Genomic DNA, 26,280 nt, shown 5'->3' on the forward strand with positions numbered 1-26,280 from the left:
TGCCTTGCTTAGTTTTAGCAAGACTTCCCTATTTTTATACTTCATTCCCTTTGAAATAAAGGTCAACATTCTATTTGCCTTCCCTATTACCTGTTGAGCTTGTATGTTAGCTGTTTGGGATTCATGCACAAGGACTCCCAAATCCATCTGTGCTGCAGCTTTCTGCAGTCTTTCTCCGTTTACATAATATTCAGCTCCTCTATTCTTCCTGCCAAAGCGCAAAACCTCACATTTTCCCACATTATATCCCATCTCCCACTTTTTTTGCGCATTCACTTAACCTGTCTATATCCCTCTGTAGACTCCTTGTGTCATCCTCTCCAATTGCCTTCCCACCTATTTTTGTGTCATCCACAAAAATGATGATAGTACATTCACTTCCCTCATCCAAGTCATTAATATATATTGTGAATAATTGACGCCCCAGCACTGATCTCTGTGGCACTCCACTAGTTACAGGTTTCCATCCTGAAAATGCCCCCCTTATCCCAACTCGCTGTCTGCTATTAGTTAGCCAATCCTCTAACCATGCTAATGTATTACCCCCAACACCATAGGCTGTTATCTTATTAAGTAGCCTTATGTGCGGTACCTTATCGAATGCCTTTTAGAAATCCAAATATATTACATCTACTGGTTCCCCTTTATCTATCCTACCTCCTCAAAGAATTCTAATAAATTTTTCAGGCATGATTTTCCCTTCATGAAGCCATGCTGATTCTGCTTGATTATATCATGTAATTCTAAATGCTCTGCTATTACATCCTTTATAATAGACTCTAACATTTTCCCAATGACAGATGTTAAACTAACTGGCCTATAGCTACCTGGTTTTTGTCTCCCTCCCTTTTTGAATAAGGGTGTTACAATTGGCAGTTTACCAATCCTCTAAGACTTCTCCAGAACCTAAGGATTCTTGGGAGATTTCTACCAGTGCATCCACTATCTCTGTAGTTACTTCCTTTAATATCGTAGGATGCAACGCATCAGGTCCAGGGGACTTATCGGACTTTAGCCCCATTAGTTTCCCTAGGGCTTTTTCTCTAGTGATTGCTATTGTATTTATTTGCTCCCCCTCTTTTGCCCCTTGTTTATTTAGTATTGGAATGCTATTAGTGTCTTCTACCCTGAAGACTGAAGCAAAGTATTTATTCAACTCCTCTGCCATTTCCTGGTTCTCCATTATTAGTTCCCCAGCCTCATTCTGTAATTCTTTGCCTATCTGACTTTTCCAGTGTATATATAAATTAAAATCTCCCATGATTATCACCGGGTCTTTCTGACATGCACCAATTATTTCTTCCTTTATGCTGAGCCCTACCATGTGGTTACTGTTAGGGGGCCTGTACACAACTCCCACAAGTGACTTTTTTGGGGAAAAGGAGAATATTGCTTAACCACCAATGAGCCTCAATACCAGTATGGTAACGTCCGCTGCCTAGCGATTAACTCAGTTTCTGCTTCCACCCCTGGGCTCCATCAACAATTGGACATTCAGCAATAACCCACATCTGACCTCCTCATAAGGAATGGGTGGATATAGCCAATGATTTAAAGGAGGACTTACTGAGATACCTGCTTCCTGAGGGGAAGCGAATCCCAAAGCTGCTGGAACATCTATTGGAATTGTGGAAGGAGGCCTGGGCAGCAAGGAAGCAAGGATTAAAACAGGAAATCAAGCGACTGGAAAAGGATGTGAAAACCCAACTATAGGATGTACCGTGGTGGCTGGTGATTTGGGACTAAGGTATTAGGGTGGAGATTCATCCTTGGATCAGAATTACCTCTCATATACTGGTGGCCAGCAGTGACCAGGCAAGGAGTTTAGCATTAGTTGGCCATCTTGGGGATTAGTAGTCAAGGGCCAAAAGGACTGAAGTGGCATATCAGGACACAACATGGGATTTCCAAGGCTTGGCCAAGTTGTGGATATAGATTTTAAGTGTTTGCAGTAAAAAAAAACTAGAATGAATATGACATTGAATGACTAGACTATGGGTCAGTCCACAATAAAGCTAAACAAATATGACCTTTGGGTCAGAATAAAATAAGTTGATGAACGGTCTATGAGTTGTACTGTGATAAGCTAATAGTTTGACCTCAGGATAAGATAAGCAAAGTTTATGTTTTGAAATAAACTGTGAACATTATTTTGCTAAAGGTCAGGTCATTCCAAGATTGTTTTACAAATTCCTCTGGAACTGTGGAGATGATGGACAGGTCATTTCATGTTTATGTTGTAATTAAGGATGTAACAATTAGACATACAAGATAAGAACATTGTGAGTTAATGATGAGTTATCCCAATGATGGTATATATTACCAACAAAAGCTGTGTAACTTCGAATTGCCTTTTAACACATTTTGAAAGAGCATTTCACATGTGTGCACACTTGTACTAAATAAAGAACTGCTGCTGAATCTAACTACGGTCAACTCTGTGTTGAGTGTCTTTTTGGTATTCCACAACAACCCAACTTCCATACCTTTCAGTAAGGCATTGAAAATCCTATTTCTTCCAGTTCTTCAGATAAACTTTGGTATCTCTCTCAGGCTTTCCTTCATTCTACAGACTCCATTTTTATAAACATTAAAAACAGTAAATGCTGGAAATACTCAACAGGTCAGGCAGCATCTGTGGGGAGAAAAACAGGCTTAATGGCCGGAATCTTCTGCCCTCACAGGAGGTGAAGAAGGAGGCAGGCGAGCCTGAGGATTGGGTGGGTTGGCATCAGGACCGATGTTTGATGCCTTTCTGTCTCCACTGGAAGTAAACTCTGGGTGGGAAGGCCCATGGTCGACCTGCCTACCCTGCCTCTACTTGAGTCCCTTAAGTGGCCAATTAACAACCACTTTAAGGCCTCTTCCCTCTTCCATTGCAATCCTCCCAGCTCCAGGCAGGCCTGCCAACATATAGCCTGAATTACTGATAAACTGTGTGGGCTGCATGTCAGCTGAGGGTTGGGGAATAGTCCCTCCATCTGCACTAATCTGTGCATGGACATGGGGCATGGGAGAGCGACCAACAGCCAGCCCCCTGCCCTTGCTGCCAATCCCCATGGCACCCTCTTACCACGATTCCCCATCTGCTGTCCTAGCAGCACTTACTTTTTTCCTTGGAGTCTGGGAGGGGTGCTGTTCCGGCAGCAGCCACAGCCTCCTCAGATGTACTGCCGAGTGCAAGAGCTGCTGGCCTCTGATTGGCTGGCAGCTCTTGGAGGGCAAGAAGTTGCCTTCTGGGGTTCTCAGTCTGGAGGAAGGCCCGCCGCTGTCCACTTAGCTGCCTGATGGGCAGAAGATATGGTAGGCCTTCCTCTTCAGAGTCAGCGTGGATGACTCGCTGCTTTTTCAGGCAGCGAGCGAGACGCCCACCAAGAACGAAAGATTCAGCCCAACATTTAAGTTCTGATGAAAGGTCACAGACCTAAAATATTCACTTTGTTTTTCTTGCCACGGATGCTGCTAGACCTACTGAGTATTTGCAGCATTTTCTGTTTTTATTTTAGTATTTTGCTTTTGTTTTCAATTTTTTTAACTCCAGCTTGACATCAAGTAGTCACTACTCTGATCTATTCTCTTCCTTGCTCCTTTCAAACTTGGGTGAAGTTCTGCCCAAGGGCCTTGCTCATTCACCTAGGTTTCTCGACAAATTAATACAGTTTCATTCTCATAGTTTAAGATTGCAAGATATGCAGATTAAACGTCAGCTTTCAAACTCATTGCAAACCAGCTGCTGTATTACCGAGGCAGAACATAGACAGAGATGTCTTCAAGGAATGAAAGATTTGTTCTGTAAATGCTGACAAACCATCACAGCCAATGAGCAACTAAATTAAAGCTCCGATAGTTGTATCTTGTTAGCAATAAGTATGAAGTAACCTAGACACCAGTTTAATGTACCTACAGCGCTCTAAGAGTTTAATACAAATGTATTGATATAGAGGATGTTTTATAGCTCAACACATTGTACAGAATAAATCTGCACTGTAAACTAAAACTAGTAGCATAGTTGTGGTAAGAAGTAATACATTTACTAACAATTAGAACAGTTGTCTTTTAAATGTGTACAAGTACCTGTCAGACAATAGAAAGATTAATGCTGTGACATATCTTACTTCGCTGGATTAATTTGGTGAAATTAATTTGGGATGGAAAAATAGTTAATGGAAGAACAAACTAATTTAATCTGGTGAGCATAGTTTGCTTGCGACGCAGACTAATTATAGTTGCTACAAGAAGCAATCTCAGCAGTTACACTGGTATTATTCTTTCAATGCATCTGTCAAGTCATTTTCTCAGGCGTTAGCATTGCTAATTATGTTCAGAAATCACTACGTTTAATCACTGGAATACAGTACTGTATTTGCTTCATGAATCTGTATGATGAATGAAATTAATGCTGGCTCTCCAGCCCCAGCAATAACAGTGCCATAGAAAAATATTTGACATGACTGCTGATGGTTGCTGTTATGAATGGATTTCAGCATTAAAGATGATTGTGTGTAAAAGTCAGCATCATTCCAATTTTATAAATTAATTCAAAAGCTAAAACAAAGAATCTAGATTTGTTTGAACTGAGTTGCTACGGTTACAGGAATAAAAACTCCCTTAGAAAAAAATTAAGCAAGATATTTATTTATCAATGATATGTATTAGTGAGTTAAATAAATCTGTGCAAAGAACTGATGAGGAAAGAGCGGAAGATAATGTTTTAAATTCTTCTGGCTTGTTGTCCATTTACCGTAAGTAATGGAAACAAAATATTAGAATTAAAGTATTTTTTACATAAGATTAGATATATTATGCTGTACCAACAAGGAAGGAAGCAATTTTACATACCTATTAATTCAACAGTTAACAACTGTGAGTTGAAATAATGGAACACAAACAGTGAGGCTGAACATCCTACCTTTATTGCTGGAGGCGCTTTGTGACTGGTAATCCAAGCACTAGTCAGGGTTTAAAGTTTATATATGTATATATACATACAGTGACTTACTGCTAACACAGCACTTGCTCAAGACACACTTTTCCATACTGGAATTTCACTCCTGCAATACATGGCTAGTAGCCAACATTTGATACTGCACCCAGGTAATCTTTGAACCTCTCCTGAGATGAGTTCCAAGGTTCACTTAGCTCAAACAATTCTGTTAGTAGTAACAACAATTCAGTTTTTTTTCATCTTTAACTCTTTCAATCAGGCTTGATTTCAGTGTCGGTCCTAAATCAATCCAAGTTAATAGAAACATTTAGGACACATTCATTGCAATTATGATGTTCTTTCTTGAATTAAATTAGTGAAGTATATATAGATCTAGTGATATCATCATGAAACATGGAATTATAGATATTTATGGTGTGGAGGAGACCATTTGGCCCATCATGCCTATGCTGATCGAAAAAGAACGATTCACCCTAACCCAGTTTCCAGCTCTCGGTCCACAACCTTGTGCGCACTTCAAATGCACATCCAAGTATTTATTGAATGTGCTAAGGGTTTCTGTCTCTACCATTCTTTCTGGCAGTAAGTCCCAGATCCCACCGCCCTCTGGGTGGAAACATTTTTCCTTCACTCCACTCAAATCCTTCTACCAATTACTTCACTAACCCTTGGTTAGTGACTTCTCTGCTCCATCATATCCATTGTATATGGGCCCCTGATAATTTTATACACCTCAATTAAATCTCCCTTCAGCCTCCTCTATTCCAATGAAAACAACACCACTCTATCCAATCTTATCTCATAGTTGAAATTCTCTCCCTCTCTAGCTCATCTGAAAGCCTTGTAAGCAGGACTGTTGAATTGCCATTCCTTCGCCATCCCTTCTCTGTCGTGGGTCAAAATCCCGGAACTCCCTCCCTAACAGCACTGTGGGTGTACCACAGGGACTGCAGCAGTTCACCACATGGCCTAGCCAGCAACGCCCACATCCCATGAATGAATGAAGAAAAAGGTTTAGAGAAAGAAATGGTAGACCAAAGTACTTTATAACTATTGTTGAAAAAGCCAATTATGAAGTCAAAGGTGATCCAAATGCTTTAATAGATTCTGCAGGGTTGTAGCTCTTTCTCTGATCCACATTTCCTGCGATCATGGGTCTTACTGGGAGCAGGGATCATGGAATTACCCATTATCTCATATCATAGCTCATTTCTTACAGAACTTTAAAACTGTGCCACTCATTAACTCAATTTTCCATTCTTCCTACAGTTTACATCTTTTTAAAAAAAACCTAAACTCTATGTCACTTATCAATACTCCCTGATTTATCTATTCTTCCTTCCTCATTATTTTAATCTCATTGGTGTCTGTTTTTGGTGGGCCACCTCTGACCTAAGTGCAATGACCTGTATTCTCTGGAAATGCCTCTGGTTGGGGCATTTCACTGTTAAAACTGAACAATTTGTCCTGATAAGCTCCACCTAGTTATTTCGGGTTGCCCAGAAGGCATCACTGACCCCGTCGGCCCTGAAGTGGCCTGATTTGGACTTAATTACACTTGCTTACAGGCTGATACATCCACATTGCAAAAAGGATGACTAACAGAGATCAACAGTGAGCTGGTTACTGATGGGGTCGGATCATGCCCCAGCCTTTCAAGTAAAGACAAATAAGAGGAGTAGGGAGTTCTTCCTAGTGTTCTGGCCAATATTTATCCCCCAACACCTCAAAAACGGATGATCTGATTGTTTATTTCATTGCTGTCTGTGGGATTTTGCTGTTGATGCCCTTGTTTCTCACATGACAACAGTGACTACGCTTCAAAAACAAATCATTGGCCAAAAGGTGCTTTGGGATGTCCTGCGGTTATGAAAGGTGCTATATAAATGCAATTTTTACTTTTCTTTAAAAAAAACGCTTCAATTAGAAAAAAAAACAGTTGTGTGGAATTTTATCACAGCATTATGTAAGGTCAAGCAACCTTGCTTTTCGATATTGTTATCACAGGAAATCTGATCTCCCAGAACTTCTGAAGTTTGAAACCACATCACTGATAATTACAGCAAGATTGCTTTAAGTGAACCTTTGGAACTCAAAGACCACTTTTAATTTTGGACTTTAATGGGTTATTTCAACAGGCGAGCTCACACATAGACCCTCCCCCTCCACTCAAAAAAAAATTACCCTAACTTTCTTTTGTTTAATGACTATCTTAAAGAGTAAAACTGAATATCTTTACAATAGATGAAAATAGCTATAAACTATCTACTGAAAATCCAACCTTCCTCCCAGGTATGGAATAAATAGTTACTTAGCTTTTATCTCAAACTGATGGGCACAGCACAAAAATTCATGTATGCCCAGCCACAGAATCAGTGCCATATTCCTACACCGTCATATTCAATCATTGATGGGAGGGGGGCCCATGAATGATAAATCAATAATAACTGCTCAGAGAATACTAAAATGCCTTTCCTGGTTTCAAGATAGAAATTACTGCAGCCTTAGGAATGATAACAGAGCAGTGACTCAGGCCTCACTACAATACTGGAAAATAAGCATATGCACTCATTACTAGGCTGCAAGAAATTCTCGCCCAGGAAATGGGGAGGATTGCTTCATATATATGGTGTATTAATATGGATGTAGATGCATCATTAGGTGGAGTCAGATGTAGAATGTCACAGAATCAGGCTGTTGAGATATTGGATGCAGATTGCCAGAGAATATGGATGCAGACAATCAGTTAATATGCAATTTGTAGTCATGCTGGTTTTTTGTTATGAATGGGAGGAATTTCTCCCCCACCCTGTACTCTGACCTGATGGCAGAAATACTTTTAGTGGGATAGGTCAAATTGCATCCCACTTGTAAATAGATGTGAGGATTCTTTTTGTGCTTCCTATATAATTAAGCAATCAAATACATTCAAATCAAGTGTCCAAAGCTTGCCATCCTTCAGGATTTGGAAAATTGGCTGGAGCTTGATAGATTCTTATTCATTTTGGATTCTGAATTTGACTTTTTGTTTAATCATAGTGTAAACCATTCCCAAAGCCTCTGCTGTTTTGGAAAAAGAGCAGAATAATGAATTACAAATAGCCAATCAAATTGTTGAAAACAAATCAGACTGGTAAATTTGAAGTAGTAAACCTTTCTCATATTTACATGCAAGGGTTGTTTCACCGTTTAACTTTGGTTGAAGAATTAGGAACATGGGAACATTGGAAATAGGAGCAGGAGTAGGCCATTCAGCCCCTCGAGCCTACTCCGCCATTCAACTAGATCATGATTGATCTTCTACCTCAATGTCATTTTCCCACACTATCTCCTATCCCTTTTTCTGTCTTGAACATACTCAATGCCTGAGCCTCCACAGCCCTCCGGGTTAGAGAATTCCAACGATTCATCATCCTCTGACTGAAGTAATTCCTCTTCATCTCAGTCCTAAATGGCCTACCCTTATTTTGAGACCCTAGTTCTAGACCCCACAGCCAGGGGAAATATCCTTCCTGCATCTACCCTGTTGAGCCCTGTGAGGAATTTGTACACTTCAATGAGATCACCTCTCATTCTTCTCAACTCTAGAAAATACAGGCCCAGTCTTCTCAATCTCGTTTCATAGGACAATCCCACCATCCCAGGAATCAGTCTGGTGAACCTTCACCACACTCCTTCTATGGCCAGTATATCCTTCCTTAGGTAAAGAGACCAAAACTGTACACAATACTCTAGGTGTGGTCTCACCTAAATTCATTCACAGGGTGTGGTGTTCGCTGGCTGGGCCAGCATTTATTGCCCATCCCTAGTTGCCCTTGTGAAGGTGGTGGTGGGCTGCCTTCTTGAACCACTGCAGTCCATGTGGTGTAGGAACGCCAACAGTGCTGTTAGGAAGGGAGTTCCATGATTTTGACCCAGCGACAGTGAAGGAATGGCGATATATTTCCAAGTCAGGATGGTAAGTGACTTGGAGGGGAACTTCTAGGTGGTGGTGTTCCCATCTACCTGCTGCCCTTGTCCTTCTAAATGGTAGTGGTCATAAGTTTGGAAGGTGCTGTCTAAGGAACCTTGGTGAATTCCTGCAGTGCATCTCGTAGATAGCACGCACTGCTACTACTGTGCGTCAGTGATGGAAGGAGTGAATGTTTGTGGATGTGGTGCCAATCAAGTGGGCTGCTTTGTCCTGGAAGTGTCAAGCTCCTTGAGCGATGTGGGAGCTATACCCATCCAGGCAAATGGGGAGTATTCCATCACACTCCTGATTTGTGCCTTGTGGATGGTGGACAGGCTTTGGGGAGTCAGGAGGTGAGTTACTCGTCGCTCACTTTACAATCTATACTTTCCTAGCCTCTGACCTGGGCTTGTAGCCACAGTATTTATATGGCTAGTTCAGTTCAGTTTCTGGTCAATGATAACCTCCAGGATGCAGATAGACTTCTTTATTCCTGTACTCAAATCCTTTTGCAATAAAGGCCAACATACCATTTGCCTTCCTAATTGTTTGCTGCACCTGCATGTTTGCTTTTAATGGCTTATAAACAAGGACACCCAGGTCCTTTTTGACATCAACACTTTCCCTCTCTCACCATTTAAGAAACACTGCAATTCTGTTTTTTCCTACCAAGTTGGGTAACTCCACATCATTTTCTATCTGCCATGTTCTTGCCCACTGTCTTAGCCTGTCTAAATCCCCTTTAATTCTCTTTGCATCCTCCTCACAACTCATATTCCCACTGAGTTGGAAATATTACTTTGATCCCCACATCCAAATCATTGATATAGATTGTAAATAGCTGGAGCCCAAGCACTGTTCCACTAGTCACGGCCTGCCAACCTGAGAATGATCCATTTATCCCTACTCCCTGTTTTCTGTCCAGTAACCAATTCTTAAACCATGCCAGTACATTATCCCCAATCCCATGTGTTGTAATTTTGCTTACTAACCTCCTGTGTTAGGGCCTTATTGAAAGCCACATGAACATCCAAATACACCACATCCACTGCTTTCCCCTTATCTATTCTGCTAGTTACATCCTCAAAAAACTCTAACGGGTTTATCAAACATAATTTCCCTTTCATAAATCAATGTTGACTCTGCTCAATCCTACTATTATTTTCTAAGTGCCCAATTATCACATCCTTTATAATGGATTATAGTATTTTCCCTACTACTGATGTCAGGTTAACTGGCTGTAGTTTCTCATTTTCTCTCTCCCCCCTTTCTTAAATAGTGGGGTTACATTTGCTACTTTCCAATCTGCAGGAATTGTATTGATTACTTAAGGTTTACATTGAAACATAATTCATTTTCTTGTTTTTGATGAAACTGTACTTTGATTCTGGAAATACACGTTTTACAAAGGTCTGTTCTTTGTACTTTTGGGGTTGTAATGAGTGCAAATATTGAATGAAAGTCTACAGTTAATCAGTTACTAACTATTAAAATGCTTCTATTAACCTACGTAAAAGAAAGCTAGTCTCTAACATTTATGATCGATTCCAGCTGAGATTAAGAACTTTGCCAAGAAAGATAAGATAAAGTACTGGACTTATAAGTACAAAGTAAAAAATAACTTGTAATATGCATAGCCAATTGAGCCAAAGGTCCAAAGGACAAGCATAACAAAGAAATAATGTAGGTGTCTGGACCAAAATACCCTTTTGGTTGTGTTACCAGTGAAAATTGTAGAGTGACAATACTGTGATTGGATACTTGTATTAGAATTTATAGCACTAGTTTTGCCAGTAGCACTGAACCTTACTAGGAGCAAACATGGGCTACAAAATGGAGGTGGAGTACTGATGGTTCTCAGAGTGCCCTATATTGCAATAACACAAAATGTTAATATTTTTAGAGGCAAGTCTCATCAAGGCTATAAATGGGGTTTCAAATATAAGCACATTACTGGATTTAATGACTTTCTGCCATCTCCTCAGTAGGGTCACTGTTCATTTATATAAACCAGCTGCTGCTGTCATGGCCTGTAGAAATTGGCTTCTTAAAGATGCTCATCATGTTTTAATTGTCTGAAAGTTAAAAGACTTTTTTCTTTCATTATATTGCTTTATCTGTAATTTCTTTGGTGCATTCGTTTTTGTTATTAAGCTCTTTTTGCATTATAGGATGTTTATTTCCAATTCCTTTTCAACAACTGTTTTGCTTTCAGTTGCTGTTTCATTTTCAGTAAGCAAGGGGAGCAGCACAAATTCTTTCGAGACCTCTAATAGTGCTTCCCAACTTGGGAGAGGAAAAGCCCTCCTTGAAGAAAGAGAAAGCAGGTGTGACTGTTCCTTATATACACACACCCCAATACTAGGATCAGTATTTACTTGCCCAGACATTCCTTCCATGTCATGTCAAACAGCATCTGTCTTTGGCACTTCCATTTCCCAAAGGAGGCATCCGCATATCTAGAACAAAAACAAAAATAGCTGGAAAAACTCAGCAGGCCTGACAGCATCTGCGGAGAGGGATACGGTTAACGTTTCGTGTCCGTATGACCCTTCATCAGAACTAAGACATATAGAATAAGCTGGTATTTCTATATGTCTTAGTTCTGATGAAGGGTCATACGGACTCAAAACATCAACTATATCCCTCTCCGCAGATGCTGTCAGACCTGCTGAGTTTCCAGCATCCGCAGTATTTTGCTTTTATCATTCGCATATCTATACCATCTCATGGAGGCTGACCTGCAGGTGATGTAAATCACAGGACTGGCCCTTCTCTTAATTATGAAGATCATTACTGCATTCAGATTTTACACTACCTCATCCTTCTGAGATGCCATTTTTGACCTACATCTGCCAAATACACAGATACAAGCAACAATGGCCTTGTTGCAATAAAACAACTTGTTCCTCGCTTTCTTTGGGCAAAGGGAATTCAACAGCGTACGCAATGTTTCTCATTGTTAGAGTTTCCAAGAGCCCATTGCATTTAGATGGCACAATCAGATTGCTGTAAAACTAATCACCACCAGCCAGGGTGACCAACCGTCTCTTATTTTATGAGATTATCCCATAATTGAGCCCACCGTCCCGTGTCCCGGGTCCCGGGCTGCATGCATCTGAGATGCTGTTTTTCGTGTAATTTGGGCCTTTAAATATTGTGCATGCACAGTAACTGTTTTTGCCCTCTTACAGCTCTGGCAGCATCCATCCCCTCCCAACCCCAGCCCCCCCCACTCTAATGAACCCCCATGCCAGAGTGTCCCTTATTTCTCTTTGTGACAATTGGTAACCTGCCACCAGCTGACAGTCACAGTGCACTGTTGTCCTCTGGAGAGGCAGAGCAGCTCTCTTTGCACCAATCTCATGCAGAATCACACCTACTTTTTCAGCTATTGTACAAGCGCCTGGGGCTGCACTGCTCCATTATAGTCATAGGACTGTACTGCACAAAAGGAGGCCACTCAGCCCATCATGCTTATGCCAGCTCTTTAGTATAGCTATACAATTCGGCCTACCCCCCTGCTCTTTGCTCATAGCTCTGCAACTTTGTTCCTTCAAGTATTAATCCAATTCTCTTTTGAATATTACTGTTGCTGTGAAAATGTTCATATGTTTCAGGAGTATAGCTTTTAGTTTGGGGATTGATTGTTAAATGTGAGATGAATAGAAACCCCTGGTGAGAAGCTGATAAACAGACCTGAAGTAATTTCCATTCAAAGGGTGGCCTGTGTTTACTTGAAGGGGTTAGAGTTGTGAAAACAATAATCAATAGGTGGTTCTCTCTTAGCTTCAGACTGGATCCAGTATGTCTGGTAAGATTGCAGTTGTCCCCATTAGAGATATAAATTATTTGTGTAATATCCCAGATCAAAGAAAGGTTGGAAAGCAACTGGTAAACAGGGGAAGGTCTTAAAGTATCCCTATGCATTTCAAATTAAAGGACAGGTTTGGGAATTGAAGTAAATTAGTTGAAACCTTTATCTAGGACATCCTAGGCATCCCATATTGCCATGGGGATAGGTTGTAGGTGGTACCTCTTTTGGGTTTAGCTGTGTGATTTTTCACAGAAAACAGGCATCTTACATCTGGAGATGGAATAGCAAGGAAAGGCAGAGAGAGAGAGAAAGCTGCCAGGAGTTGCAGTTGGTGCCTGGTAGCAGCTTGGAGAAGCAGAGAGAGAAAAATCTACCAGGAGCTGTAGACTTCTAAGCAAGAAAGCAGTGAAGCCCATGCTTGAGTTGGGAGTCCACAATTATGAGGTGCTTGAGGAGAGTTGAAAAGTTGCCTTGCTGGATGTGAGTGGAAAGACCCCAAGAAACCTCATACCCTTCAGAGAATAGCAAGAACACTGAGGAGAATCAAAGTGAATTCCTGAAAGCTGTGGCACACTTTGGTTTGGTCCCAGGAGAAGTGAAGGAACCCTCAAGATCCTGTAAAGTATAGAGGAACTTTTAGGTGGGAATAAAAGGAGACCGGGAAGTGTCCTGTTGAGACTTCTGGGCTTAAAGAATAAGTGTTTATGAAATATAGTATTATGTTAGTAGTACTTGCTTTGTTTAACTCCTGTACAGTAAAGGTTTTTGACTCAAAATGTGAAACCTTGTGGCACAATTCTTTCAGTTAATAACTGGGAGTTTGAGGTTTTTTTTTAAAGTTAATGGTCTCATAATACTGTTAAATTTGCCTCCAGGCAGTGCATTCCAGATCGCTGAATCAAAGTAAACAGTTCTGCATTTCACCTCCAGCTCTTAAATTTGTATCGTTCTGCCACTATTAACAGTTTCTCCCCATCTAATGTATCATAAACTCTCAAAACTTTGAACACTCCTTCAAATCTCCTCACTTACCCACAGAATCAGTTTGTCTGTCCACATTATATTCCCTTTTGCTTCTTCTTTTGTCCAGTTATTCCTTCGCCTATTGGTAAAGTTAATAAATACTGAAAATTTACTTACAATTTTTAGGAAGGCTGGAACACTATTTCCCCCTCTGTGCAGCCATATTCCATTAAGTGGGGACATATCTTTTAAATTTTAAGCCAATAGTCTAGTATTTTGAGGGTACAAGGGATTGTTTCTGATAAAGAAGAGTACATTTCCAAGAAAAGGAAAAGTGAACTTGGAGGAGAAAACATTGGGAAGTAGTAAGTTCAGAGGCACACAATTTGAGGACAATAATAGAGGTATCATCATGACTAGAGCCCAAATGAACTCATCATAATAATACCCTTAAAACAAAATGCAAATCATACTGTTGATGCTGCTGCAAGCAATGCCTATAACTGGTTAAGTCTCACCAAATTGAACCATACTTAAGAGTTACAATGATAGGCACAGTCAGAATTCCAGAAACTATAATCTTGGAAATCCCTCCCTAACAGCACTTTGGGTGCACCTACACCAGGTGGACTGCGGCAGTTCAAGAAGGCAGCTCACCACCACCTTCTCAAGGGCAATGAGGGATGGGCAATAAATGCTGGCCCAGCCAGCGACACCCACATCCTGTAAATGAATAAAGGAAAAGAAATAACAGCTTGTGGTACCCAGGTGCAACTTCTGGTTCGTTTGGTTTAACCTAAACCTAGCACTTAAATCATATTCATTACACGAGAGCCAGGAAATCAAGAGTTCTGCTAATTAAAGAAAGAACAAAGGCACTTGAGGATTAACACAATCACCTAGTGCATTAGGTATAAATAAGACATTGATCTGTAGTATTATTACTACCTGGGGTACTGACCGCATCAGCTTAAACACTCAACAGTTGGAAGATAACAAGAAAGCAAGCTAAGTTTCATCGCCAAGAGCTTGATGTCTATCGTTATTGTGAGCAACGTGTTATGGCTGCAATACCAACATTTTTACTTGCCTTTTCCTTTGCCCATTTGCTCCCTTCTGGTAACTGCCCTGGAGTTTCTAAACTTTTCTTGGGACTTCAAGTTCCCCGAAACATTTCGTTCCCCTTCAGTGTAATGAGACTGGGGTCTGCCATGCAGTTGGCCATTGAGAAAATAGATTCAGACCCTGTTTTCATGCTGAACTACACGTTGGATTTTGTGTATGCCGACAGTGAATGTGACCCCAAGGTATCCATAAACGCGTTCATCAGCCAAGTGCAGAAGTATAATATTTCAGCGCTCTTTGGACCAGCCTGTTCTGAGGCAGCAGAGGTAAGAGATAAGTGTAGAGCATCTTCATCTGGCGTTCAGCACATTAATGTATGTTGTACATCATCCACTGCAAAATTCACGTAATTGAAATTATTATTTCAGGAGAAAAAAATTTAGTGAAACAATGCACCACTTTGGATTTAAGGGGAGAAAATTAACTAATTAAACTAACGATGTTTAACATTTAGATCAAATTAATTTTAAAACCTCAAAGAGGTTAAAGTGAATCTAATTAAAAGATTCTGAGTAGGGCAGTTGTCAATTTTCCAGAATTCTGTATATCTCGGGTTGTTCTAATTTGGGTAGTGTTGCATTAAGTAGGTTGTCAACTTGAAATATCATTTTTGTCTGTTGGATGAAACTGCATCCAGAAGGAGCAGTTAATGTGCTTTTTTTAATTGTTTGAAAGCGTGAAAGGTGAAGAATGGGCAAATGTGAAAAAGCAGTTCAAAGAGAAAGTTTCCTGAAACCGAAAATGTACCGAGCAGGTGAACAATGAATGAAAGGAAATTTTGAAGCCTAAGAAAACAAAATAATTTTAGAAGACAATAAAAAGGATGGAAAGTGAGGTGAAACGAGCATTGATAAGGGATGAAGAAAATAGAAACTAAAGAGAAAAGGCTAAAAGAGAGAGACTGAATACAATGGACAGCATTTAAAATGACAGAAATGGATAGAGTAAAGAGTCAAATACAATTGAAAGGAGAAAGCTGAAAGAAAAATGGTATAAAGTTCAACAATTAGTTCCAGGAACATAGGGGAGAATTTTCTCCCCGTCTTGCAGACTGGGCAGGACTGCGCAGCTGATCACCGTCCGCGATTGGCTGCGTGCCGCCATTTTACGTGCGCGGGCTAATTAAGGCCCGCCCAGCGTGACACGCATGCAGAAGCGCTCCGGGGTCCCTGTGCAGGCTGGGGGAAGAGGGAGAGTCAGGGGTCTGCGCTCTTTCGTGCGCATGCGCATAATCTCCCTGAGGCACGGAGCTGCCTCGGGGAGTTTAATTTCATTGTGGAAACCTGAAAAAAAGATTTGAAAAAATTATTCGGACATGTCCCCTCATGTGACAGTGTCACACGAGCTGGGACATGTCTATGAATTTTATTAAAAATTTTTATTAAAGTTATAAGACCTTCATGAAACCTCGTCCTGCCCGTGGATGAGGTTCCATGAAAAATGCAAAGGTCGTCTGGACTCTTCGCCTGCCCACCAACCTTAAAGTTGGACGGGCAGCCCTGAGAATCAGATTAATTAGTTAATTAATGGCCTTAATAGGCCTTTGACAATTTTGCAGCTGAATCAGCTGAACTGAGGATCGGAATGTCGCGCGGTGACGTTGGGATACACGCCCAATGTCACCGCGCGTCATTTTACACGTTGGCGAGTGGGGCCCGCCCCTGCACGCTGACCAGAAGATTCAGGCCATAGGAACATAGGAGCAGGAGTGGGCCATTGGTATTTAGAAATCTATCGACTTCTGCTTTGAACATACTCAATGACTGAGCCTCCATTGCCCTCTGGGGTAGAGAATTCCAAAGATTCACCACCCTCTAACTGAAGAAATTCCTCCTCATCTCGGGCCTAATTCTGAGACTGTGTCCTCTGGTCCTAGACGCCCCCCACCCCGTAACCAGGGAGATCATCTTTCCTCTATCTACCCTGTTGAGCCCTGTAAGAATTTTGTACATTTTTGTGTTGTCCTGTTGTTTTTTGAACTAAACTGATATATCTACTGTGCACTGACTATTCTTCGGACATTCTGTTTAGATTACAGGTCTGCTAGCCTCTCAATGGAACATCCCCGTCTTTGGATTTGTGGACCAAACACCTACATTAAATAATTTCCTTGTGTATGACACTTACATGAAACTGCTGTCTCCACCCCAAAGGAAGGCCGATGTCCTTACCAAAACGTTACAGTTCTTTGGCTGGAAGTACATTGCCCTTATTGGAGGTACTGCCAGTGATTCTACATGGGACAAAATTGACGAGCTCTGGGAAATTGTGGTAAAAATGTTGGAAACAAACTTCATCGTCACGGCTAAAGCCAAATATGACACCAGCAACTCAGCCCTTCATCAGGAAAATCTCAAGCAAATTGCCACTGTAGCTAGAAGTAAGTGTCACCACTTGATTGCACAAGCAGGTTATTGGGGGAAATGTTCCCAGGCAAGGGGAGGCAGGTTTGGGTGCACAAGGGGAATTAAATCCCCTAAAAGCAACATCTGGTCAGGATCCAAGCTTCATCCTGCTCTCTTTTGAGTTTCCCCAGGATGGGATTGAAGGTGAGCAGGAACCCCCTTGGATCTGTTGGGTGAGTAATTCAGGTACTTCAAGAACCAATCAGGAATTGTTTTAATCCTCAATTCTGGATTTTCCAGCCAAGGCACCTAGTTTCCCAGCCTGTCAGGAACTCATTAGTGTCACCAAGGCGAGTGCACAGTGGGAGGGGCGTCTTCACTAAAACTGACAGACTGGGGAGTCTTTGTTCAGTAAAGCTGAAGAGCTCCAACCATGGCCAGGTAAGAGCACTTCTCGGAGAGTGCTTTCAACGCTTAATAAGTGATCGCCAACTTCTTGGAGGTCACTTCACTTGCCTTGCAATTCATTCACCTGCAGCCCTGTGACATCACAGGCATTAAGAGGACATGGGCTGTATTTTTTTTAAACCTTCGCTTTCACCCTTTTTAAGGGTGTGCTTCTAGTTACCACATTCCACTCCACAGGCAATTATCACACTGTTATCTGCTGTAACTCTGCATCCTAAATGGGCTTAGTCATAGTTGAAGCTGAACGCATACGTTGAAAGATCAATGCCTTTCCCTGTTGAATCAACAATCCCTCTAACCTAATACGTCTGATATCATCACGGGGCGCTCAATAAGTAATAATTTTTTTTAAAAATCACTGTAAATACTTAGAAAATATCAAACAAATGTACAAGATGACCATCATTGTTGTAGCTCTTTCCTTTTAAAAAGTGAAACTGCCTTCTCAATATTTCATTAATTTTGTCTTTTATTAATTAATTAAACTAATTATCCTTAGTTTTTTATATTCTGTTGATAGTTTAGAAATCGTTTTGTTCTTGAGAGACCTAGGGAAAGGATGTCCACAAGATGATACCACAAAAATTTTAAAGGGCAGAATTAAAATAGTACAGCAGTTTAAGAATGTAAGCGTCAGAGTGGGCCATTCAGCCAAGGAGCTTGTTTAGCCATTCTATTAGATTATGGCTGATTTGAGTCTCCACCCTACGTACCCACCTTATCTCACAGAACTCTTTCAATCTCAGTCTTGAACATTTCATTTGACCCTGTAACCACACATCATGATAGGAAAGAGTTTTAGATTTCCATAGGATCTTATAGATCCACTCGAACAGGTAGATAGGGCCTTGGTTTAACATCTCATCCAAAAGACAGGATCTTGTTCCCTCATTACTGCACTGGAGTGTCAGTTTTGATTTGGCTCAAGTCCTGGAGTAGGATTTGAACACAAAACCTTGTAATACTAAAGCAAGCACACTACCAACTGAGCCACAGCTAACGTTTACTAGGATGGCATGATATTAATGATCAAGCCATTTGCACTTAAAATGCTTTGCTCTTGTAGAATAGTGTACAGAATGGCCCATAACTTCCGAGCTTCCCAGTGTCAGATTTGGGGGGTACCCCAAAGATGCGCTGGGGAATCCCTCTGGGTATTTCCCAGGTAAGGGTTTGCATGGCAATTGCCCAGAAGTGCACACTTCCTCTGGACAATTGCTCTGCACTGGGAACCATCCGAAAATGTGCTTTAAATCGCAAATTTCAGACGGTTCCACCAGGGTTATACCAAGTTTCCCAGAAAAAGTTAGAAGAATTAAAACATATTCGAACTTCTAAGCAACTATTGTAAAGACCCAGACTGACCCCAGGGGACTCGTCCCACACCCCTGACACTCCCCTCACAGGTCTTCCCCTACTTCCCTGGCCTCCGACACTCCCCACCCCGCCAACCTCCAACACCCCCAACCTCTGAACTCCCACCTCCGACACACCCCACCCCGACCTCCGACACCTCCCACCTCCCGATCTCCCACTCCCCCAACCTCTGACACCCACTACCCCACCAACCTCCAACACCCTCCAACCCCACCAACCTCCAAAACCCCCCACACCCCCCGACCTCGAACACCACCCATCCCCCGTACTTCAAGCCTCCTCACTCCCCATGGACTGCCGACTCTCTGTCACTCCAACCTCCCGGACCTTCCACTGACCTCCGCCCCGATCTTGGGCACCATCACTCCCCACGGACTTCCGACTTCACTCCTGACACCGACCTCGGACACGCCCAAGAACCTCCTGAATGTCCGACCCCGCCCCACCAAGACCTCCAACTCCTACCAACCACCGTCCCCACCCTCCCCCCCAGATCTCAGACCCTCGATACGACACCCCATGACCTCCGATACCCCCCAATGACCTCCTGCGACCTCCGACCAACCTCCACCCCCCAACCTCGGACCCCACCCCCACCTCCCCCAATCCTCGAAAGCCCCCCTCCCCCAATCTGTCCATGGACTTCCAACCCCCCACTCCTCCACCGGACCTCCGACCTCCCTCCCCGGACCTCCGAGCGAGCCACCCAGCCCCCTGAGAACTCCAACCACCCCCCCGAACCGCCCCTGGACACCCCAACCCCCCAAAATCCTATTCACTTACCTTAGACACTTAGCTTCCCCCTGGCCTGTCAATTTCCCAGGCCCTTTAAAATTAGCTGCTTTACGGCAGCAATTGCCATAAAAAGGTGGTGTGGCCTCCTCGAACCTGCTGGAGGTAGGTTTCGCTGGGGCCTTCGAGGGATCTTTCGATGTAAGCTGAAGCAGCTCCAGCGAATGGATGTGTCAACATAATTTTCAAGACCAGGTAAGTAGGTATTTATTTCTTCTAATTCCTGTGGGTCAGCACTTTCCGATGCTAGTAGGAAGTTACGGCCTTGTAATGTGACAGGAACATGCTAGGTGTTGATTGCTAATATTGCACAGAGTAATCTCTTGTTTTAAAAGCTTGTGATGTTAGGTTAAAGCAGTTGTTGCTTGATACAAGATCTTATGAGGTGTGCTGGATTATATTGTTCCAAGCAAGAAAAGCAAGATAGAACCAGTCCATGTTAGATGCTATCAAATTACTGTGAAATAGCAATGAGTCAATCCCCAATGACACAAAATTGCAGTTGTGTCAAAGTCATTAATTACTCCTGCATAGCAAATCCCATAGGGTGATGCCCGTGATAAATCAATATTCTGCACTGATAACTCCAGATTAGTTGAACTTGTATAAATTTGTCATATGACCATGCTGACCAATCAGAGTAGAGTTAGATCACACAAGAGCATGAAATCATGGAGCACTGGGATGGCCATCATTTGGCATCAAGATCTCCCTGTAAAAGGACATGCAAAGCCTCCAAATATGGCTAAACCTGAGAGAGCATTAAAAGTGTTGTCAATTGGAGGGAAGGTCACGTTGATACAGCATGTGGAAAACCGTGGTTCAAAGTGGAAAGTGGCCTTTCAAAGGAGTGGGAGATTGCACTATTGAATTTGTCCACTATAATGAAACACAAGGTGAGCATCTTGGAACAGTTTGAGAACAGGCATTCTCTTCAGTAAGAAAAATAATGAGAATGGCTGCCTATCCTGACATCGAAGAAGGTCTGCTAACATGGTTCAAGGCAACCCCAGCAGAGAACATTCCCAACTATGGTCCAATCCTACAGGAAAGGGACTTGTCCTGGCAAAGAACCTAGGCCACATGGAGTTTACATGCAGCGATGAATGGCTGGACCGATTCAATACAACACAAAACATCATCTTCTGTGCGGTAAGCAGTGAGGGTACATTGCCAATCAATGACAGATGATTGGCTTCAAAGTGCTCTTGCCCATATCTTAACAAGTAAACACCACAAGCCATTTTTAATGCGGATGATCTCTCAGGTTTTCGAGGCCATCGATAAAAATCATAAGAATCCAACTGTTCTGGAGGCCATGTTCATGATTAAGATGGCATGGAAAGTGGTGACGGAAGACACAATTGCCATCTGCTTCCACCACACTGGGTTCAAACAGATTACGACTGCACAAGATGATGAGAATGAGGAGGAGCAGGGTGAGGCGAACCAACCTGATGACAAGGAGGCACTTTTTGTCCGCCTGCGAGAGGCCAGTATGGAAATTCCAGCAGAGACAACCATGGAAATGTACGCAGAGGTGGACAATGTTGTACACTGCACGACAGAACTGATAGATGTTGCCATCGTAGATGCAGTACATTCTTCAACTGAGGGGCCCAAGGCCCAAGAGTCTGAAAAATGCCTGCTCACTCATCTGCTTTTTCCTTAGCTGATGCTGCAAAGGTATCCTAAGATGCTCCAGGATTTTGCACTGCAGCACAACAACACTGTAAACATGTTTGACTGCAGTGGCAACATGGTGGACTGATCACACACATCCAAAAGCTGCATGCTAAGCAGAAAAAGATTCCCGACATTTTTCAATGCAAAACCCCAGCCTTTTATAAGGTGAGGTTCATTGTAAGGTGTGAACAAATTGTATAAAGATTTTTTCGCACACTTACTGCTTCACTGTGTTTTAATTTGGCATTTGAATCTGCTGTTTTTGACATGTTTGTAGGCATATCAGGTTACTTAGAAGGGCATTCATGTGGGAATGGGGCCTCTTCCGCTACCATGAATCTCCTCATAACACACATTTGTGGGCAGATCCCCTGGGAATTCAAATGATTGGGATTTTACTGTATTCCTTGTGCAAACTAGTAAAGGAATTGAACTGTAGGGATCTTTGAAATAGCAAAATGAGCAATTATATCATACTTCAATTGTTTTTATTCTTTAAGGGATGTTGGCAACAGCATTTGTTGCCCACCTCTAATTGCCCTTAAGAAGGTGGTGGTGAGCTGCCTTCTTGAGCCACTGCAATCCATCTGGTGCAGGTACACCCACAGTGTTGTTAGGAAGTTCTAGGATTTTGACTCAGTGACAGTGAAGAAACCGTGATATAGTTCCAAAGCTGAATAGTGTGTGGCCTGGAGGGGAACTTACAGGCGGTGGTATTCCCATGCATCTGCTGCCTTTGTCCTTCTACATGGTAGAGGTCGCGGGTTTGGGAGGTGCTGCCGAAGGAGCCTTGGCGAATTGCTACAGTGCATCTTGTAGATGTTACACATGGTTATCACTGTATATCAGTGATGGAGAGAATGAATGTTAAAGGTGGTGAAAGGGGTGATAATCAAGCCGGCTATTTTGTCGTGGTAGTGTTGAGCTTTTTGAATCTTTTTGGAGCTGCACTCATTGAGGCAAATAGAGCAAATTCCATCATACCCTGACTTGTGCCTTGTTGATGGTGCATAGGATTTGGAGGGTCAGGAGATGAGTTACTCACCGCAGAATTCCCAGCCTCTAACCTGCTGTTGTAGCCACAGTATTTATACAGCTGGTCCAGTCAGTTTCTGGTCAATTGTGACCCCCACCTCCATGATGTTGATAATGGGAGATTCAATGATGGTAATGCCATTGAATGTCAAGGGGAGAAGTTTAGATTCTTTCTTGCTGGAGATGGTCATTGACTGGCACTTGTGTGGCATGAATGTTACTAACTATTTATCAGCCCAAATGTTGACAAGATCCTTCTGCATATGGATTATGGACTGCTTCAGTATCTGAGGAGCTGCGAATGGTGCTGAACATTATATAACCTTCAGCGAACATTCCCACTTCTAACCTTATGAGGGAGGGAAGATCATTGATGAAACAGCTGAAGATGAATGGGCCTAGGTGTTATGATATGGCAGGTGGTCTTTGCCAGGCTGACCAAATCCACAAGGGAAACTTGGCCACGCTATCACAACAGTTTTGCAATTTGTATTTATTACAGGAAAGCTTATGCACTGAATTCAGAAGTAACGAGTCCACTAACACCTTGAGAGATTTTACAAAATAAATTAAAACATTTATTAACAAAGGCAAAGAATAAAAACATATAGACAAGATTACTTACAATTCCAAAAATTCCTAATTAACCAGACTCCCAACTATACACCCCCTTTAAGGCAACAGTCCAAAATAGATTTTAACTTTAGATAGAGACAATCCAGCGAGGTTACCACAAGCACCCAATCAACAGTGGAATTCCAAAGGCTTTTAACACTTTTGATTCCTGGAACAGCAGACGTCAGCAAAGTGTTTCGAGGCTTTTCCCCAAGTCTGTTTTCCACAAGTGTACCAGTCAGATCTCACATGGCTACACACCCTCACATAACCTTCCATCCTTCTTTAAATATATTTCTTCCTCTTTAAATCCCATTGGTCCCCTTTGTCTTTGGAATTTACTTTTCCCATAATATAAAAATCTTTCATATTATCATTATGGTCAGCACTTTTGGGAAAAATCAATGTAATAACCTTTCTCTATTTATCTTGCCAGTCATAAAAACCTTATCATGTTTCTCTGAAAATCCAACAACTTTTCCCCATAGCTAAAAATGCAAATTTCATTCATACCCTTTCTTCTGACTTTACCCTAGCTCACTCGTTAGCATTTCAAATGCCCTTTTACACCTAACTCTTTTGATAATTTCAACCTTGAAGTGTATCATTCTCTAATTTAATTAAATCAGTCACACAGACAGAACCATCTAGAAACACACATAAGCCTACTTCATAGTGAAGCTATGAAAAATATGATCGTTTCGTGACAATAGGACACTACACTGGAGAACTCCTGCATCGAAGTCCTGGCACTGAGACGATTGACCTCCAACAACTACAATCACCTTCCTTTGCGCTAGATATGACTCCAGTCAGTGGAGAATATTCCCCCTGATTCCCATTGATTCCAGTTTTGCTACGGCTCCTTGATGCCACACTCGGTCAAATGCAGTCTTGATGTCAAGGACAGTCATTCTCACCTCATCTCTTGAGTTCAGCTCTTTTGCCTATGTTTGGATCAAGGCTGTAATCAGGACAGGAGCTCAGTGGCGCTGGTGGAACCCAAAGTGAGCATCAGCGAGCAGGCTATTGCTCACTAAATGCCATTTCACAGCACTGTCAATGACACCTTCCATCACTTTGCTGATGATTTCTTTCTTATTCATTCATGGGATGTGGGTGCCACTGGCTAGGCCAGCATTTGTTGCCCATTCCTAATTACCCTTGAGAAGGTGGTGGTGAACTGCCTTCTTGAACTGCTGCAGTCCATGTGGTGTAGGTACATCAACAGTGCTGTTAGGGAGGGAGTTCCAGGATTTTAAACCAGCGACAGTGAAGGAACAGCGATATATTTCCAAGTCAGGATGTTGAATTGCTTGGAGGGGAACTTCCAGCTAGTGGTGTTCCCCTCTATCTGATGCCCTTTCCCTTCCAGATAGTAGCGGTCGTGGGTTTGGAAGGTGCTGTCTAAGGAGCCTTGGTGAGTTCCTGTAGTGCATCTAGTAGATGGTACACATTGCTGCCAAAGTGCGTCAGTGGTGGAGGGTGTGAATGTTTGTGGATGAGGTGCCCATCAAGTGGGTTGCTTTTTCCTGGATGGTGTCAAGCTCCTTAAGCGTTGTTGGAGCTGCACTCATCCAGGCGAGAGTATTCAATCACACGCCTGACCTGTGCTTTGTAGATGGTGGACTTTGGGGAGTCAGGAGGTAAGTTAATCATAGCAGAATTCCCAGCCTCTAACCTGTTCTTGTAGTCACAGTATTTATATGGCTAGTCTAGTTCAGTTTCTGGTCAACGGTAATCCCCAGGATGTTGATAGTGGGGGATTCAGTGATGGTAAGGCCATTGAACATCAAGGGGCAATGGTTAGATTCTCTCTTGTTGGAGATGGTCACTGCCTGGCACTTGTGTGGCGTGAATGTTACTTGTCGCTTGTCGGCCCAAGCCTGGATATTGTCCAGGTCTTGCTGCATTTGGACATGGACCGCTTCAGTATCTGAGGAGTTGCGAATGGTGCTGAACATTGTGCAATCATCAGCGAATGTCCCCACTTCTGACCTAATAATGGAAGGAAGGTCATTGATGAAGCAGCTGAAGATGATTGGGCCTAGGGCACTAAACGGAGGAACTCCTGCAATGATGTCCTGGAACTGAGATGATTGACCTCTAACAACTACAACCATCTTCCTTTGTGCTAGATATGACTCCAACCAGGGGAGAGATTTCCTCCTGATTCCCATTGACTGCAGCTTTGCTAGGGTGCCTTGATGCCAGACTCAGCCTTGATATCAATGGCAGTCACTCTCTCTGGAGTTCAGTTCTTTTGTCTATGTTTGAACCAAGGCTGTACTGAGGTCAGGAGCTGAGTAGCCCTGATGGAAGCTAAAGATGGTTGGGCCTACGACACACATGTCCTTCAGAACTCAGCCAACTCAGTCAGCAGTAGTACTACCAAGCTACTCTTATTAATGGTCATTGAAGTACCTCATCCAGAGTACATTCTGTGCCCTGATGCCCTGAGTGCTTCTTCCTAATGGTGTTCAACATCGAAGAGTGCTGATTCATCAGCTGAGGGAAATGTGGTAGGTAGTAATTACTTGGAGGTTTCCTTGCCCAGGTTTGACCTGATACAATGAGACTTCATAGAGTCCAGAGTCAATGTTGAGGACTCCTAGGACTACTCCCTCCTGACTGTGTACCACTTGCCAATCTCTGGTGGGTTTGTCTTGCTGGTAGGGCAGGAAATACTAGGCATGGTGGTGGCCATTTTTGGGACATTACCTGTAAGGTATAATTCCATGAGTATGCCTATGTCAGGCTGTTGCTTGACTAGTCTGTGAGACAGCTCTCCCAATTGTGGCACAAGCCGCCAGATGTTAGCAAGGAGGACTTTACAGGGTTAACAGGGCTGGGATCACTGTTGTCATTCCCGTTGCCAAAGTCGACGTCCAGTGGTCCATCTGGTTTCGTTCCTTTTCAACGTTTCTGTAGCGATTTTGTACAGCTGAGTGGCTTACTAGACCATTTCAGAGGGCAGTTAAGTGTCAACTACATTTCTGTGGGCCTGGAGTCACACGTAGGCCAGGCCAGGTAAGGACAGTTATTTCCTTCCCTAAAGGACTTTCGTGAACCAGATGGGTTTTTACAACAACTAATGATAGTTTCATGGTCACATTACTGAGACTAGCTTTCAATTCCAGTTTTATTAATTATTTAAATT

General features: G+C 42.4%; 2 protein-coding genes and 1 long non-coding RNA gene across 7 annotated transcripts in view; 2 read left to right on the forward strand and 1 right to left on the reverse strand.

Moving 5' to 3' along the window:
- acsl5 (acyl-CoA synthetase long chain family member 5) overlaps positions 1 to 5,104 on the reverse strand; it is a 58,232-nt gene extending 53,128 nt beyond the window's left edge. Inside the window, exons 1-2 of one of the 5 annotated variants that reach the window (XM_078564748.1) lie at positions 4,910 to 5,070; positions 1,576 to 1,640 (exon numbers count right to left, since the gene is read on the reverse strand). In XM_078564748.1, the coding sequence (XP_078420874.1) occupies positions 1,576 to 1,617 (42 nt within the window). In that variant the 5' untranslated portion in view covers positions 1,618 to 1,640; positions 4,910 to 5,070. Of the gene's footprint in view, positions 1 to 1,567; positions 1,641 to 4,839 lie in introns of those variants that run through there. The other 4 variants (XM_078564752.1, XM_078564749.1, XM_078564751.1 and 1 more) reach the window with 4 other exon arrangements.
- LOC144694402 (uncharacterized) overlaps positions 2,606 to 26,280 on the forward strand; it is a 1,120,079-nt gene continuing 1,096,404 nt past the window's right edge. Inside the window, exon 1 of the long non-coding RNA XR_013579743.1 lies at positions 2,606 to 2,637. This is a non-coding gene — a long non-coding RNA (uncharacterized LOC144694402). The remainder of the gene's footprint in view (positions 2,638 to 26,280) is intronic.
- gucy2g (guanylate cyclase 2g) overlaps positions 14,739 to 26,280 on the forward strand; it is a 120,790-nt gene continuing 109,248 nt past the window's right edge. Inside the window, exons 1-2 of the mRNA XM_078565301.1 lie at positions 14,739 to 15,068; positions 16,834 to 17,182. Coding sequence (XP_078421427.1) covers positions 14,739 to 15,068; positions 16,834 to 17,182 — 679 coding nt within the window. The remainder of the gene's footprint in view (positions 15,069 to 16,833; positions 17,183 to 26,280) is intronic.

This window comes from Cetorhinus maximus, chromosome 20 (genome assembly GCF_964194155.1).
Source record: "Cetorhinus maximus chromosome 20, sCetMax3.hap1.1, whole genome shotgun sequence".
Classification (NCBI taxonomy): domain Eukaryota; kingdom Metazoa; phylum Chordata; class Chondrichthyes; order Lamniformes; family Cetorhinidae; genus Cetorhinus; species Cetorhinus maximus.